This window comes from Syngnathus typhle, linkage group LG1, assembly GCF_033458585.1.
Source record: "Syngnathus typhle isolate RoL2023-S1 ecotype Sweden linkage group LG1, RoL_Styp_1.0, whole genome shotgun sequence".
NCBI lineage: Eukaryota > Metazoa > Chordata > Actinopteri > Syngnathiformes > Syngnathidae > Syngnathus > Syngnathus typhle.
Window position 1 is genome coordinate 18,745,371 of NC_083738.1, and position 17,130 is coordinate 18,762,500.

The 17,130-nt window shown below is 44.8% G+C and overlaps 2 protein-coding genes across 4 annotated transcripts; both read right to left on the reverse strand.

The window, feature by feature from the left end:
- Nucleotides 1–858: 858 nt before the first annotated feature.
- On the reverse strand, nucleotides 859–4,675 carry rhogd (ras homolog gene family, member Gd). 2 transcript variants are annotated; one of them, XM_061282133.1, is made up of 3 exons: nucleotides 4,605–4,675; nucleotides 3,828–4,044; nucleotides 859–3,758 (listed from the first exon to the last, which is right to left on the reverse strand). In XM_061282133.1, the coding sequence occupies exons 2-3, from the start codon at nucleotides 4,013–4,015 to the stop codon at nucleotides 3,440–3,442; spliced, it is 507 nt and encodes a 168-aa protein (XP_061138117.1). In that variant the 5' UTR covers nucleotides 4,016–4,044; nucleotides 4,605–4,675; the 3' UTR covers nucleotides 859–3,439. The 2 variants fall into 2 exon arrangements, with proteins under 2 accessions (XP_061138117.1, XP_061138110.1); XM_061282126.1 differs by having other exon boundaries at nucleotides 859–4,044.
- Nucleotides 4,676–6,285: 1,610 nt separating this feature from the next.
- Nucleotides 6,286–14,252, reverse strand: fhdc2 (FH2 domain containing 2). 2 transcript variants are annotated; one of them, XM_061288492.1, is made up of 13 exons: nucleotides 14,047–14,252; nucleotides 13,273–13,506; nucleotides 12,703–13,184; nucleotides 12,175–12,236; nucleotides 10,594–10,696; nucleotides 10,333–10,418; nucleotides 9,991–10,091; nucleotides 9,709–9,779; nucleotides 9,513–9,620; nucleotides 9,273–9,343; nucleotides 8,963–9,080; nucleotides 8,723–8,887; nucleotides 6,286–8,649 (listed from the first exon to the last, which is right to left on the reverse strand). In XM_061288492.1, exons 3-13 carry the CDS (start codon nucleotides 13,138–13,140, stop codon nucleotides 6,778–6,780), a joined length of 3,195 nt encoding a protein of 1,064 aa, XP_061144476.1. In that variant the 5' UTR covers nucleotides 13,141–13,184; nucleotides 13,273–13,506; nucleotides 14,047–14,252; the 3' UTR covers nucleotides 6,286–6,777. The 2 variants fall into 2 exon arrangements, with proteins under 2 accessions (XP_061144476.1, XP_061144469.1); XM_061288485.1 differs by lacking the exon at nucleotides 13,273–13,506 and having other exon boundaries at nucleotides 6,287–8,649; nucleotides 14,047–14,251.
- Between the last annotated feature and the right edge of the window lie 2,878 nt (nucleotides 14,253–17,130).

A 17,130-nucleotide genomic window follows, 5' to 3' on the forward strand; every position in this document is an offset into this window, starting at 1 on the left:
TAACTCCTTTCGTACGCCAAGGAAAATGGTTTTGAAGAATGGCCTCATTAGTGGCTGGACTTCCTGTCTTCTGTGGACATCTAGTGGCCACATGGAGTATCAGCCTCCTGTTGCTACACGCTGTTTCCAGGACAGTAGAACAGTGGTACCCAACGCCCGGACCGTGGACCGGTACCGCAGAATTAAGAATAAATAACTCGCATTATTTCCATTTGATCTGAGTCTGAACAAAAAGCCGCTCCGTGAAAATATCGTCTGCCAATAATCTTGTCCTTGGTGCTAAAAAGGTCCCTACCTACCGTTGCCGGAGAGTACAGTGGACCCCCGTTTAATGCGGGGGATATGTTAAGACAGGGCTCGAAGCTTATTTTTTGCCCAAGTTGCCCTCGGGCAAGTTGGAGAAAATTTTACTTGCCCAAAACAAAATTTTACTTGCCCGAATTTTTTTGGAGTGGATTTTTACTTGCCCGACACGGAAACAAGCTCTGCTGGTGCGCAGGCGCAGAAGAGCCAGGGACGGGTGAGGGAGCATGCATTTAATTACGAAGCGCTTTGCCGTTATCAATGCATTGCAGACTTACACGAGAAACTAACCGCTCCCTAGAAAACAAATTGTCGGACCAGAAGCGGCAGAAGTTGCGAGAAATTATGCACAAAATCGTCTTTTTACAGCTTGAAAACATGGTATTATGGCAGGGCAAGTTCGGGCAAGTGAGGAAAAATTCTACTTGCCCGTCTGCCATCGCTACTTGCCCCGGGCAATCGGGCAATCGTTAGTTTCGAGCCCTGTAAGAACTCAAAAGCAAATCAAGATTCATTTAAAAACAATATAATGAGGGACACAGACAACACCCAAGCTGGTTTGAACGACCATTTTATTTAGCATAATTTAAAATCATCTCACTGTTAGTTCATTTATACAAATATGCTTTGTTATATATAAAACAATTACAGATCTCTACAAATCAAGTTCCCAGTGTAAAAGCGTAGTACCACGCGTGCCGTAGCAAACAGCTCTGGGACGCAGACAACAGAGAGCCCACAGGTGCATGTTCCACTTCCATCATATTATTTGAATGAAATCTGGACATCCGGTTAAAGGGGAATACAAAATATATATTTAAAAAAAAAAAAGCTGATCGCAGTTATTCTAATTGTGCACTTACATTCAACACAATGTTTTTATTTAAATTTCAGCCCTTTTGCTGTTATTGCGCTTAGGTTGTTACAGAGCACAACAAACCGGTTTAATACAATTAACTCCACAGTTGAAACAGTTATTGATGCTAAAACAAAGCAACCGCTTATTCTAATGATAAACACAAATCTTTAAACTGACGAGGCACCTTCTACCAATGCAGTTATTGCTGCACCACATCCACCAATGCAGGCATATAAACCACAGTGAGTTTAAAAAAAAAAAAAAAAGTGTGGTTGTGGCGCACTGAGATGTCACTTCTGCAGCTGTTTTATAGACCGCTGCAGTGTGCTTACTGGCAGGAAGAAAGTAAGGCTTCAATGACCAAATATGAAAGTCATAGCATGACAGCTTGGAGCTCTTTGTGGCATTAAAATGACAAACTTTGTCAAAGGAGCCCCACTGTGGCTTTTGGTTTGGATAAGGCATCCTGACCGCACCAACACTTCTACCATCAATCATGACAGTTTGGGTGCTGCAACATGCTGCAAAAAATGCACACCGCAGCAGTAATAGCCCTTTTTTCAGTAATGACATCATTTTAAGATAAGAAATATATATTGCAATACTGCTCACATACAATGGAACCTGTAAAGTCAAATAGCCCAAAATTAACACGAGGGTGTCGGAAAAAAAAAAAAAAAGACAGCTAAGGACACCATGAAAATGATAAAAGGCTCACCAATAATTCGTCTCCATTACCGATCTAGCTGGCATCTAGGGATGTTTGATAGCACGCTTTTTCAGACTAATACTGGTGCGCATATTCAGTCTTGAGTACTCACAGTAATATCTCTAGCAGTTTGGATTCATGAAATTTCATTTGCGACCTTATTTCCTGACCCAGATGATGATCCTGCAATGTGTTAAATTGCCACAGTATAGCAACAACTACTGGTGAAGAGGACTTAATGTTTGATTTTGCTTTGCCTTAGGTGGTTGAGATCAGCAGCAAAAAAATAGGGCTGGTAGCAGCACGATACCGGTAGGAATGTTAAAATGTTACTTGAAACAATTGCTCCAGAGTAGATAAAGAATTACTGGCAGTGACAGCTTGACTGTGGAAAATATTAACTCAACTTACACAGGGAGATTTGATTTTCTAAATTGGAAAAACTAACAGAAATTGTTCAACGTTGCAGGTTCCATTGTATTTCGGTGTTTGCGGGGTGATTCATAGTCGTCTGCTAGCATTTCATGCATGGAGGCAGTCATGATGCAAGTGTGGGTTTTACCACCTTTAAGATCCAATAAACATAAGTGATTACAAAAATATATATTCCACTTTGGCCACTTAAAAACATTTGAGGAGGAACTTCAACATGTTCAGAAAATAGAGTTTCTGTAAATATGAAGCAAGAAGGGCATACAAAATCCATTGGCTAGCAAAAGAGGCAATATGGAGTGCATTACTTGGCTGCAACCAGCAGAGACGCCGTTGCTGTCTAAAAGACTGAAATGCCGTTGACTATGTAAAGCTAGCTAGCTACATCTGCACTTGGCCACCACCTCCCAGCGCTGCCAAAGAAACAGGAGTACAGAACATTCTGAGAAAACTGATCAAGGAAATGGGGTCAAAGGCCCATCTTATTCCAAGTGTCAAGGGTCATTCTTAGGCACATTTCTGAAGGAGAAGAGACCCAAGAGGGCTGTGCTACGACCCGAAATTCTTTCCAACACCCCAGACTCAGCACATCTGCGCCTACTGGGAATTGGCTCTCATCTAGACTTCATTCTGCCCTTTTCTGGACTCAAGTTGTTTGAATTGGAGAAAAAGGCTGCTCAGCCGTGTCGCCTAATTAATAACCCGGGTCAAAATGCAGTTTCTTGAGACTCATGAGATGCAACCTAAGTTTAGAGTATGAGGTAGTCACTAGTTCTCCACCTAAACAACAGTAGATCTCTTCTCTCCAGTCAAATAGGGCAGTTTGGTTTAGATGGCTTGTGACAAACATGATGAGCATTTGTTTAGAAAGGCAAAGCAGGGACGCTATAAATCTAGAACAATTGTAACGTGAAGAACGGGTAAATATCCAAATTTTAAATGCAAGAAAAATACAAGATCCACTTTTTTGCCCCCGTTTCGTCAAAGTCACTTTGGTGATGATGGCGTCGTAAGGATGAAGCCCTCCCGAAGATGAAAAAGGAGCTGAAAAGAAGTGAGCTAACTGCTCGAGGTGGCATGGAAGCAGCCATCGTTCGCATCTGTGGATCTCCACAATCCAAATACAGGAAGCGTTTTTACAAGAGCACACATTTCTTGGCGTTCTTTTTCGTGACGGGATACAACACTGCTCTGACGGCCTCTGCAAACACCTCCCTGACGCCTTCCTGCAGCAGCGCCGAACATTCCATGTACTTGACAGCCCCGATTTGCTTGGCGAGGGCGTTTCCCTGCTGATGGGTGGTGGGAGCCAAACCCTGCTCCTTCAGCTTCTTCACTGTTTCCGCATCACCCCTCAGGTCCCTCTTGGTGCCCACCAGCAAGATGGGCACATTGGGGCAGTGGTGAGACACCTCGGGGTGCCACTTGTGCCTGACGTTGGCGTGGGAGGAGGGGCTGCCAATGGAGAAGCAGATGATGAAGACGTTGGTCTGAGGATAGGAAAGAGTACGCAGGCGGTCGTACTCCTCCTGGCCGGCCGTGTCCCACAAGTTGAGGCTGACTGTGCGGCCGTCCACGCTCATCTGGGCGCTATAATTGTCAAACACCGTTGGAATGTATTCTTCAGGGAAGGCATTAGTGGTGTATGAGATAAGAAGGCAAGTTTTCCCCACTGCCCCATCGCCAACCACCACACATTTTATGGTCTGCATCCTGCCAACGACCACTGGGGCTGCAGCACCTGAAGGCAAAGGACACCCGGGTAAGCCAAAATTGCTAGTTTTAATTTTATTTTCCTAAACACTGCTCGAAACCCCTAAACCGGAATGCTGACACCGCCCAACGTGTACTTCAGTCAAGCATTAATAACCCAGAACACTACCGGGCTAGCCTGGGCTAAATTTTCGAATGTCGTAATTTGGGTTGAGCATTGAAAATGGAGGACAGATTCACGCATCCAACAATTAACGGCCTCTGAAGGAAAACCACAAGGAGGAATGGAAAAGCACTGAGGCGAAAGTCAGACTGTGAATTTGTGGTTATTCTCGCTCGGGGATCTCGGTAAGTACGGGCTAGGCGTTCCCCACTGGCGGGTAGCATCTGGCTAAGGAACTAGCGCGTACGATAGCAGCCAAGCTATCCACTTAGCAAACAACTTGAGCGAATTTATATCACGCTACTGATTCAAAACGTCTTTTAAACCCCCTCACGGCCGTAGTGTAATATTTTCCGTATCCTAACACTTCTTTTCGACGCCAACATGAGCTTCAACGATGACATTTTAAGGATTTTGTCACTTACCGCCACTTAGCTAGGGTTCTCTTCTGCCTGGTACAGTCAATCACAGCCGCATCCGGGGAGCTGGCCAAAACGTAATAGGTGACGTAACAGAATGGTGCAAGCTAGGAAATGTAGTTTAGGATTTTTGATAGTCGTTTTGCTTGACGCTAGATGGTAGTGTAGTTACTCGTAAATCGAGAGACGAGTTGAACTTTTAGGTTTGTACGGCCCAAAAATATTGTTTCGCTCACAAACAGCAGTTCTCTAGCGGAGAAAATAAATCATATCTTAATTAATCACTGGAGCATTGCGATAAAAATGTTCAGTAACTTTGTTACTGTGGTTAGGAAGTCAGTCAAAAACCGCTTTAGTCATTAATGGTATACGTATAGAGGTACTTTTTCCTAACTCGGGCGGTATGGGTTCAATTTTCACTCAGTTTTGTGGGAGAGTGTATGTTTCTATATAGTACCCTGTGTTTGATATTTCAACAAGGTGAACTGCATGATCTGAATGTTTCAATTTCAAATGGGGATGATGGAATGAATGGGAAAAGTGTATGCTGCAATGCGTAAATATTTGGGATTTGTAATGATGTAAAGCCTACACAGCCTTCACATAATGATTCATCATCGATTTTATTATCTCTCTCTCTCTCTCTCTCTCTCTCTCTCTCTCTCTCTCTCTCTCTCTCTCTCTCTCTCTCTCTCTCTCTCTCTCTCTCTCTCTCTCTCTCTCTCTCTCTCTCTCTCTCTCTCTCTCTCTCTCTCTCTCTCTCTCTCTCTCTCTCTCTCTCTCTCTCTCTCTCTCTCTCTATCTATCTATCTATCTATCTATCTATCTATCTATCTATCTATCTATCTATCTATATATATATATATATATATATATATATATATATATATATATATATATATATATATATATATATATATAAAAAATCAAGCAAGCAACCAAATGTATTCAAATGCCGTACTCGAATTTTATGGGCTTGACAACAAAAGGAACATGAGGCATCAGGTTCTGTTCAAACCCATGAACAATAAACAAAAGCAACTGAAGGAGGGATCACTCTGTCTTGCACCACTGGACACCCACTGATGATGTCACTTTGACACACTGAGGTTAAGAGGCTAGTCCTTTGCGACACACCGGACACTCAAGAACAAAAAGTGGCACCACTTTATCGCCCTTCCCAAAAGCTTTGGCGTCACTGCGGCCTGTGAAGAGAGAGTTCCCACTGGGACTTCAACACCCGCAGTCATGCTCTGCCTCAACCCTTTTGCCCCCGTGTTTGGCAGAAGAATCCCGTAACGGCTAAGGCATCGCCATGACGACAGCCGTCTACGTAATTGGGGCGACAGAATTGTGTTGGGATGCAACAATGAAGTGCAATTTAGAAGAAATAATAATGGCAAAATATCAAGAGGGTGATGGCAAGGTGCAGGAACATATAGTTCAGGATTCCCAAACGGTGGTGGTAACATCCAAAGAATAGATTTTTGGCAATTAATGGATACAAATTCAGAGGACAAATATTTGAATTTTGATGGTAAATGTAGGTTACTGCTTCAGATCGCCAAAAGAGAGGCCTTGACCACCACTAACTAGATTTCTGGAGGAATTGGTTTCAGTAATGTCTGGTTTGAGAGCTACCGCCAACCAACAGCAATGAGAAACACATTTGTCCATATCGCCTTTTTTATTCATCCTATTATATATCACATAATACAGTGAACAGCAAATGCTGTTAAATAAAGTTACGTATTCTTTTGATACAAAATAGGGGGGGGGGGGGGGGGTCTCCATCCTGCCTCTTCAGTTTGTGCACAATAGAAGGATATAAAGTTTGTACCAAGATGGGATGAGAACAATGTATTTTCTTCCAGCAGAGGCCTAGCTCACAGTGTTCAAAATAGAAAATGTACACTTTAACAAGAGCACAAACTGGTCTGATTGGGCACATTGTGGTAATTGAGTTGTATCCTATTGCCTGCAAAGGATACACATGGCAAGACGAGGTAGGGCTTAAGACGATTTACTCTTCTACTTCTGCATGCGACACATCACTTAATGTGTGGCAATTTATATCAAAATAGATGAGCTACAAACACAAGTCGAAGGTCATGGAACCGATCGTGTACAGATAACCAGCTCTGCATAGACTGAGACAAATGCATCAAATATATTCTGTTTACTTCCACAGTGGCTGAGTCGTAGTTGCTCGAAGCATTTTGGAAGCAGGAATTCGTGAAGGGGTTTTCGAGGTAGGACAGGTGCCTGTGTTTGTGGTTTTAGTGTTTTTATTCCGGGCTACGGACATGACGGCTGTACGTATGGTCTTAGCTGTGGCAGAAGATGGACTGTGGGCCGGGAGAGCCTTGGCGGTAGTCTGAGTCTCAGAGTTCGGGGCGACTCGTTTTGACACGCGGAGAGGACTTCCTCTGACGAATGCCGACTGGGTCTTGCCTGACACCTTCTCTGTTGTCGGTCTCTCCGAGGTCCTACGGGTGAGGGGAGACTTTGCAGAAGTCCGTGGCTCATTTGCAGTCTGCGGTCTCTCTCGGGCACTGCCACTTCTTTTGACATCTGAATGAAGCAAGGCAGGCTGCGTGATAAGAGATGAACGGATGGACAAACGTGAGGTCTCTGGGGGGCTTGGGGACGCTATTGGGGGCCTATTTGGAGCCTCAGTTTTGGGGCGTACTCTCGGAACACCTGCACCATTGGAAGCTTCTGCACGTGACCCGGGTCCTCTCTTAGCCCTGATGCCACCACGTACAGGAACCTTCAAGGCGCGCCTCTCTTCCTTTAACGACGAAGAAGCCGAAGTTTGCGGCTCAACCTCCCTCTCTTTTCTCCACTTGGAGCAAAGGCTCGGCCCTGGTCGCGGGCTGGGGGATGTTGGCGGTGAAAGTGCGTCGTAGGATCGGAGGCCTTTCACAAGAGTGTGGCACTCTAGAGTTTCCCCCACACGGGAGTACGACCTCGCGAGCTCCCGCTCAGGCACATCCGAACTTTCCTCAGGGTGTGACTGGCTGAACTCCGGCAGGCTGGGAGGCATCCAATTCTCTCCGACAGGTGTCAGCAACCCTTCTGTGTTTAACTGCTTCCTCAAACACTCCTCAGGCTTCGACGTAGCAGCACTTGCGTTGATCCCTCCGTTTAATGACTGCAACTCCACTTCACCTGTAGCTTTTACAGATAAAGGTGATTCTTTCTCAGTTCTCCGATTTCTCAGTGATGTGGCGCGGTTGTCACTATAAAGTATTCCACTCTTAGGCGCAGACTGAGGTTCAGAGACACCAACTCGACAACCGTTTAATTTATTTTGAAGCGAATTATTCCTCTCAGCTTGGCACATTCCCGAACTATGTGTCTGACCGGAGTTCTGGCTTTTAGCACAGAGGGAAGGGGTATCTGCGTTTATAGCAGAAGAATTCCGAGAAAACTCACTGTTCTTGGTTGCCTTCTGCTTACACGACATCGCATCTTCTTTTGTTAGTCCACTCGTTTCCGATGCCTGCATTTGAAGAGAAATGCTCTCGGACCCGTGTCGCCCAACCGTGAACTCGGGTCCATGTTGCAAATACGATCCAACCAGAGATTCTTGAACGACCTCCATACACCGACTGATTGCCTGGTATTGGCATGACTGATTCTTATCGCTTTCCAAAAAACTTTCTTGACCAACTGGAGAACAAAAGCCATCCGTTTCTGGAGAGCTACAAAGCACAGTGGACGTCTCATGGTCGGACGAGCTGTTTGAGTAGCAGCTGACGGCCGTCGGGCTGCTGCCCAGCTCCGGGAAGCTCTTGTCGCTGTGCAGGTAGTGAGAGTGCCTGCGCGTGTCAGAACTTCTCAGGCTGCGACGGCTCCAGGTGTAGCTCAAGTTCTTCTCGAGAAGTCTCTCCAGTTCATCTTGGTTTTCCTGACTGTGGCGGTCTCTTGCCAGGCTGTGGCCCAGGTCCAGACCAGTGCAGACAGCCACTGAGCGACGCTTTTCCACCATCTCCCTCTGACGTTCCAGACGTTTCTGCTCCTTCGACTCGCGCTCTGCATTCTCCTATAACAAAAGAGAGAAGTGTGTGGTTAGCTTTGGGACGACTTTCATCGGATAACACATTTGTGGATCTAACCTTGACAGCTTTTTGGAAGCGCTGGCAAAATAAGTCAAAGACCTTGCAGGCCTCCTCTAGTTTAAATGTGCTGTCATCCTCACAGAAAAAATCCACCAATGCTCGACTTGACATCTTCATACCCTCAACCTCATCCTCTGCCTCCTTTAGACGTTCCTCTGTCACCTGCAAGCACAAATAATCGATTAGGGGAAAACTATTGGGTGCTCTGCAATGAGGGCATCAATCAGTGAGTTTTACCTCTAAGAAAGATTGCGCATGCTGCAAAATCTCTCTCTCGGTCAGGACATTTGCTTTCAGCGCCAGGGCTCGGCTTTTTAACTTGGATAAATCCTCCAACACAGACTCCTCGCATAACCTGCATTTTCAACAAAGAACATTAAACAGCGCTTCACACCCTAAACCAGACTATCACGGTTGACACTCTGGTTATCTTAACCAGCAGGGTCCATTTTCAGAAAGATTTGAAGAACATTTAAATCGATCCTACGTATTACTCAAATCTTATAATATTCATTCAGTTGGATCCATGATTTGGGAAGAGACTGACCTAGAGGCGGAGCCAACGTGGCCCAGTTGGCTAGGAAATGACAGTAAACTCTGATCCTTCTTCACAGCTTCCTGTGGAGACAAATAATTATTGTTTCAAATAAAATGTAATTAGCAAATGCTGAAATGCTCCCAAAACCATACACGCTGCAAACTACCTATACATATGTGGGTATACATTAGGACGAGGGGTTCGGAAAATGGATGGACGGATACTGTTTATACGAAGACAAACTCTTACCATCGCTACAAAATGAAGCAGATTCATGCCTGGTTTGTTTGCTTTGGTGTCAGCTAGTTTCAGCAGTGATGAAATTCGGAATCCTGCTGCATTCCCCGAGTATCCACCCTGAGGAATCACACACAAGGTCAGATGAAGACGCGAACGCACAACTAGTGTCAGTTTAAATCTGAAATAAAAAAAGAGGGCCACCCACAGCATTCATGTAGTTCCCTGCTTTAAGGACCAAACGGAGGATGGAGTGTAACTCAGGACAGCTCAACAGTTCTAAGGGAGACATAAAAGAGCAAACTTCTTTTCATAAGCAAAGAAGTCTTTAGAATATTCTTGAATATTCTCTTCAAACAAAATCATCTGCATTGTACGTTCTCTCCTTACCACCCTGAACTAATTCTATATGGGAGCGTTCAAAAAGGGACCGAGACAAAGATCTTTATAGCGCTAGGCTCGAGTACATAACTCCCCGCTGTTAATTTACCTCTGGCCGCCTCCCTCAGACATCTGGCTGCCACACACAGAGAGGTCAGAGCTGGGTCAAACTCTTGCTGTAGGATCATGGCATCCAAACGAAGGCGAAAACTAATGGAAGGGGAGAAAACCAGTGTGGGGGGGGGGGGGGTGCGGATGAGTGAATAGGCACGGATGAGTGGTGATGAAGACAAAAAGGCACTCCTGGTCATCACTTAAATAGACACACGTCATTTTAAGAGGAAGCACGTGAATCACCGGCTACTCAAAACAACCAAAAAAAGCACATTGGTGTAAGGGGGGCATGCTAGGTTTTAGAATCCAATGCAGGGCTCAGGTGGAGGCAACGTACCTGGGGACTTCCACCAGCAGGAGCATGAAAAGATCAGGCTCTCCAAGCCAGCGACGTTCCCCGCTGAAGCTCCTCAGGCGAGATTCCTGAAAGAGAACAGATGTTGAGAAGAATCCAGATTGCTGTTTAACGGTCGATCCCAATTTCTTTCACCATCATTAGACCACATCATACGATTCAGTGTAACAGTAAACTTTTTGATCATCCTAACCAGAGCCAGATGATGAGTAGTGTGTGTGTGTGTGTGGTTGGTCACAATACCTCCTCATTGTCGGGGAGCAGCTTGCTGAGCTCCGTCAGTTTCTCTGCTCCGTAACGATCCCCGGCTCCGTGCCTGATATCCTCAACTATCTCCTTTGCCGGCCTGTGGAAAAAATAACACAGCAAATGCGCTATGAGTATGACATCATGCAGGCAATGGGCCAGACTTGCAACGGTTTCATTCTCCGACACCCTCCTCCTTGTTTTTCACATCATCACAAGATAATGAGGCTTTTCCATTTTCTTATCAGTCAACGTTTGGGGGAGGGAGGCCGTTGGGTGACGCCAAACTGCAAACGTGTGTGTCTATGGTGCATAATGTGTCTGGAGTTTCTGAAGAAATTGATCTTCTTGACTTCTGGCTGTCTCACCCAAGTGGCACAGCTCATCTTTTCCTCGAGAAGTTTTCCGCTTACCCTCATTTTACAGCCAATCACATACTGCAACAGTCAGCACTGGTTTGATTTCAAATATTTGCCATGTAAGCTTGACATTTTATAACACAGTTCACCACACAAATTCACATACTTTACAAAGATCACAATTATATTTTAGTGAGGATTTGGAGAAAGTCAAGGCAGTTTGCACATGACCCGAAATTGCCACTTTCCCATGTAGGCCAACTTGTTGAGAGCACTTCACATCTGATCCAGTTATTTTCCATTTGTGGTACAGAAGCTTTTGGTGTGCATAACATTTGCTGATTTCGAAAAATGCCTCAGGACTTGGCTCATAGTCTTCTTATCTAATGAAATGTATTTTTATGTCTAACTTTATTATATGTGCCAATGAGAATAAGATGTCAAAAGTTGTTCTTTGTCAAGAATCATTATTTATAGCTCTTGTTGATCTCATTAGATACTGCCTTAGGTGTATTTGGGTGACGTTTGCTCCCAGGCACTCAAAAACAAACAAACTGGCAAAAACTAGGTGATGCCGCATTTCAACAGAAGGTTCATCTCCAATGACAAGTCAAGAAAGATTTGGATCAGACAAATGAGTTAGCATAAAGAAGCTCTTTTCTCATTTGGGATCATCAACATGTCTCGACAAATCCAGGTTCGAATTGACATGTTGCTCTGTCTACTCTACAGAAAGTCAACTTTTGTACAAAAACTGTATTATAACCCCCCCAAGCAAAACGTAAAGACCATAGATGTCTTATGAGGTCTCTCATAGCATGGGGTCATCTTAACAGGAGACCCACTGGAGGGGCCTGAGCAGGTGTCAACTCTGACTCCCAAGTGTTAAACGTGGACACTTAAGGGCGGACATCCAGTCCATCTGTTAGGATAGGAGCACCTGTGCCGCTGCAATATCTATTGACAGGAACGCACCCATGACACTCACACCGCCCCCTCTCCCTTCAATCTTCTGACACCAACGCCATGCTGTTTGATTTATGGCTGTGCAAGTCAAGTGTTGTTCCCCTTGGGTGCAATTGAACATGTCTGTTTCCTGCACTACTTTCACGCGACTAGATTGGACTAGACCTTAAGTAAAGGATGTAGTTTTAGTAGCATACTGCAGACATACATGTGTTTGATAGTTCTGATTCTAGGTAAGAAGAAAAGGGCTTACATTTTGAACTGGCGAAGAAATATTCCAATGTTCATACTGCGTTTAGAGTCCAGTAGGGAGATCTGTCAATTGAAAGTCGTGGGAAAATGAACACAATCATTGGTGGAACACATGTTGGGTTGTTTTCCTTATTCACTTGGTGGGTTAGCTGTGGATTTTGAGCAGATTGGGTTACTTTTACTCAAGGTTGGGTTGAATATTTTGACCCAGCTGATTGGCTTGAAGATTGAATTTGGGGACGTTAAAAATCTGAAGCTGGTTGCCATTTCTGACATTGTTGTGAATTTCAGTAAATTGAATGTGACATTTTGATACAGGGGGCAGGGTTCAAATGTTAGTCAGATTTTTTTTTTTACCACAGCTGTACTGACAACATGGTATTAGTATGGTTACCCCCTGTTTGATCTAAATCTTTGCCCAACATGCTGGGTCAAATCCTCAACCTAATGCGTTGGGCAACCCAGCAGTTTGAGTTTTGAATGACTTTGGGTTACTTTTGACCCGGCTTTTAAGAGTAAATCCACTGACCTCCTCTGGGCTGTCCTGCGGAGTTCTACAGCGAAATAGACCAGACCGTCGTCTCAAAGTGTTGCTCCTGTCCTCGGGCTTACTGTCCTTCTGGCCAAAAAGCTCGTCCAGAGAATGCAGATCTATGGGGAACTCGTCCTCTCCCGGGCCTGCACCACTCCACACGCTCTTCCTCCCCTCTACCTTCTCTTTGGGGATACGCTCCCAGTTGAGCTTCCTCAGCCGGCTTCGACGAGCGCTGTCCGTCCGGCTGAAATGCGATGAGGAGGCGGGTGGAGGTGGCGGAGGAGGCGGAGGGGGAGGTGGTGGTGGAGGTGCCAGGACAGGCACCGCCATCGTGCATGAATCCATGACTTTCACTGGATCGTCCGGGATAGGAGGCAGTGTTCCATGAAAGGCACGAGATTCCTTCACGGTGAGAGTCAGGTTGATAAGCATCTAATTGGTTGGAGATGTCTTTCCAAATTCGAAGGTCCACCAGTCTACGCGAAAACAACAACAAATATATCTCAGGCAATATTACGTGCATAAATAAAAGGGAAAGCCATCAGAAGCCACAAATGATCTCACCTCACTACGAACTCATCTTCCCTTCCATTAGCACTTTGGACTTGAATCATAACTTCGGCTTCAACTTTCCATGCAAATTTGTGACTTTTTTTAAGGCAGGGAAAGTTTATGCTGATATGACTTCTGCACAGTAAGCTTTTTGAACTGCTTGTCCCGTCCTGTTCTGCTCACACGCATCATGCTTACACACCCCCAGCGTGCACCGATCCCTTCTAATTAGAATAGATGGAGACACTACAGGGATGGAGAGTGATGTAATTCTAACCACACCAAAAAAAAGCACAGGGTGTAGACTTGACTTTTTCTTTTTTTTCCGCCTCGTTATGAGAGGTTAACGGCGCAAAACTGGCAGCACACGCTTGTACCGGCAGGTTTAAGCAGGATTAGTAATGCAATTAAGGTATGACTCAGAAGTTTCAGCAAGCTGGTTCAAAGACCCCGTCTTAATCACAACGCGAAGTTTGGACATAAATACTGCGTGATGTTTTAATTTGAAAGAAAATGAGAATTTATGGGAAACTTTATAAGTCTTCCACCGCCTCAGCGCACTGTGCGAAGATTCTCGCTCTGTAATTTAATTTATACATGGACACAATTAATAACGCACGCACACTCCAAATTGCGTAATGACACATTTGTGAGTAATTTGAAAGCGCAGTGTAAATATATGCTATTTCAACTTTCCCCCCAAGTTTATTCTAGGATGAAATGCAGCGATAAAAATATTCCGAAATTAGGATGCGTTACTGTGAACCCAGTCAAGCGTTCACTTACCTGATATGATCGCGCAAGCAAACGACTCCAAGAGGTGAATAAACACTTTAATCAAACATTCTACTCCCGCTTTTGTTTCTTGTTCGTCCCGGTGATCTGACAACAGTTCCACCCGCTGTAGTCAACTCGATAAGTAGGAGAACCGAAAAGTTGTCGTGGACGCGCAGGCGCGCTCACGCTCTGAAGCTGATGCCTTGATTGTGTCCTCCCATTCTTTCCCATGGGAGGCGGATTTAGGGGTTGTCAAGGTGGGAGTCAGCTTCACTCAACTTTGGTCCACATCTACTGTTTTGTTTTTGAGTTTGGCAGTGATTTGAGGACTTGGTCAAAATCAAAGTGAAAGTCCATCAATTTTACTTACACCCCTGTCTAAAAAAAACTGAGCTATCCTAGAGCAGTATTTATTCTGAAATTGTGGCAGGTTTGAGATCACTCCCAATGTGCAGGGGAAATCCGTTGAGCATTAAGGACCAAATAATATTTGAGTTGTTACCAGCCATCCATCCTGTTCTGCTGCTTATCCTGTGGTCATAAGTGTAGCCCATCCCAACTGACTGAGGCAAGAGGTGGAGTACATCCTGGACTTGTCACCAGTCAGTGGCAGGGCACATATAGACAAGCAAGCATTCACATTTACATTCACATCATTTCACCTATAATGCACAGGTTTGGAATATGGTAAGAAGCCTCCGGGGGTTACAGGAGAAAACCCACAAAACACAGGGACAGCATGCAAACCCAATAAAAATCCAGAACTTTTTAACTGTGCAGAAGACATGTAGCATCAACATCCTTTTTCCCCTAACATATTTCAGAAATATCACTGCTAATAAGAACAGAAAATATCACACCGGTTATGAATGTCAGCTGGGATTTGTACCTGTAATCGAGGACAAGCACTATAAAAAATGTAATGACACATGTCAATGGCAGTGAAAAGGCTTGATTCATTAATCGTCACCAAATCTATGTGTCTATTTCAAGTTTTATGTTCACGCTCCCTAAAATTTTGGAATGTAATCGCAGGGTTAACAGACAAACCACCAATACTGTATAATGTATATTATGTTGACACTTAAGCCTCTGCTGTCTCTGAAGCAGGACTGTGATCAGCACCCAGTGCCGAAGGCCTTGATCAAGCTACGAACCGTATCCTATTGAGAACCTGAGAGCAGCAGCGGATGGCTCTCAGACGAGACAAGTGATTTCGATCCATCCATCAGTAGGGGAAAAAAAGATATCATGGGTGAAAGCCAAGAGGCTAGAAGGTAGTACTGTGGTGCTGAATGTCTCAGGTGCTGGCAGACCTGTTCCCACAATGACCTTTCGCCGGAGGTGCGACAGCATAGGTAGCCTCGTTCACAGGCACGCACTGACAAGTCGCTGTCATCGCCTCATGGTCCGCAGTAATTAGGAGGTTGTGACCCCGCAGAACTGCCCATTGTTGTTGGTGTGCGCCAGGGCATGGTTGTAGCGTACCCATGCCAGAACAAACCTCTCTCAGGAAACTTCATTTTCTATTCACTCGCTCACATCCCAGCGTACAGTGCCGTTCTCAGCATACAAGGAAATGCCGCTGTTGAGAGAGAGCTGCTTTATTGTAGTTCATGCAGGGCCTAAACAAGCCTGAGAATTGTTACTCTTCATGCCAGTACTCATTTAATTGACATGGTGGCAGAGATCAGCAGATATTGAGGGACTGACTTGGCATCCATCGCTTGTCTCACCAAGACGGTCCAAAGTGCAGGAAGACGAAACAATCTGCAACGTGTTTACAGGCCCTCTTTGCGTAACAGTCAGCTCCACTGCACGTGCTTCCATTATTTAGCAAATGGATGTGCATGGAGGTGTTCACGTGTAAGATTTCGATGGGAGTCTCACGTTTTTTGACCAATCCCAAGTCATTAAACTTTGGGAGTATTGTGGAGGCTCATCTCTCAAAACTCCTGAAGTGCTGCACAAAAGAGAAACTATTGCCCTTGTCCATGACTGTACTGTATACACTGGCGGACCTTGAGGGGGGCCTAGGGGCACTTCCCCCCTGGAATATCCTTCAACCCCCCCAGGTGCCAGGTCAGATAGTTGACTTTGGAGTATTGTCAGGGATTTTTTTTCCCCCTGTCCTTCATATGGCGCACATAAAGAATGTTTTTCAGCTTTTTCTGAAGAATTTCTGGTGTTTGTAAAAGGAAAAAATATATTTGTGCGGACCTCCTGATATAGCTTTGCCCCCTATGACTCCCAGTAGGAAAAAAAGTCCTAGCTCCGCCAGTGGCTGCACACACACATTATCATAATACAAAATTCACTTTTCTATTGTGATGTCACACAAATACAATGCTGGAAACAACCAGGATGGGAAGAAATCCATTGATCATCAACCCTGGTGCCCCATTTACATGCGGTGTAAACGAGACTGTAAAACTGAAAGTATTGATATCGCAATATGTGATTATCATGCCTTCTAGGTTTTGTGGTAGCGTAAATAGGTCAGTGTAACTATGTTTGTGGGCTGTGGTATATTTTTAAATAGCTTGTATGAGAAAACACGCAACCACCTGGGTCTGATCTGGGACTGGGACGGTGAGTCTGGTGGTGGTGGGGGGTTCTTCTTAATCGAATCCAGATTCCTTAGATGTGCACTCACGTGCAGTTATGGTCTGACAACAATCTCTGGACTTGGTCTGACCACAAGCCTGAAAAAAAGGCAAGCAAGAGATACATAGACATTGAAGCGGGTCAGTTTTCTTTTCCTTTAATTCTACACTCCCACACAATAAATGTCTATAAATCTCCAGAATTTACATGAGTCAGCCCCCATGCTGCTAACTATACATGAAAACCTCAAGGCGACTTCTCACACTGTTTTGCTGCTGTGCGGGGGTTCTCAGACGATGATATAAACATCATGGAGACGGCGAGATTAGAGACCATGAGTCAGGATTTGAGACATCATAAAAAGCTTCCCTGCTACATATTTGTCTCAACCCTTGGTGTTTAATGTGAGGTACTTTGTCTCAGCCCCAGTGTTCCGGGAGAAGGCCGGAAAAGCAACGATGATTTCGAGAAGCTCTTGGCACTTAC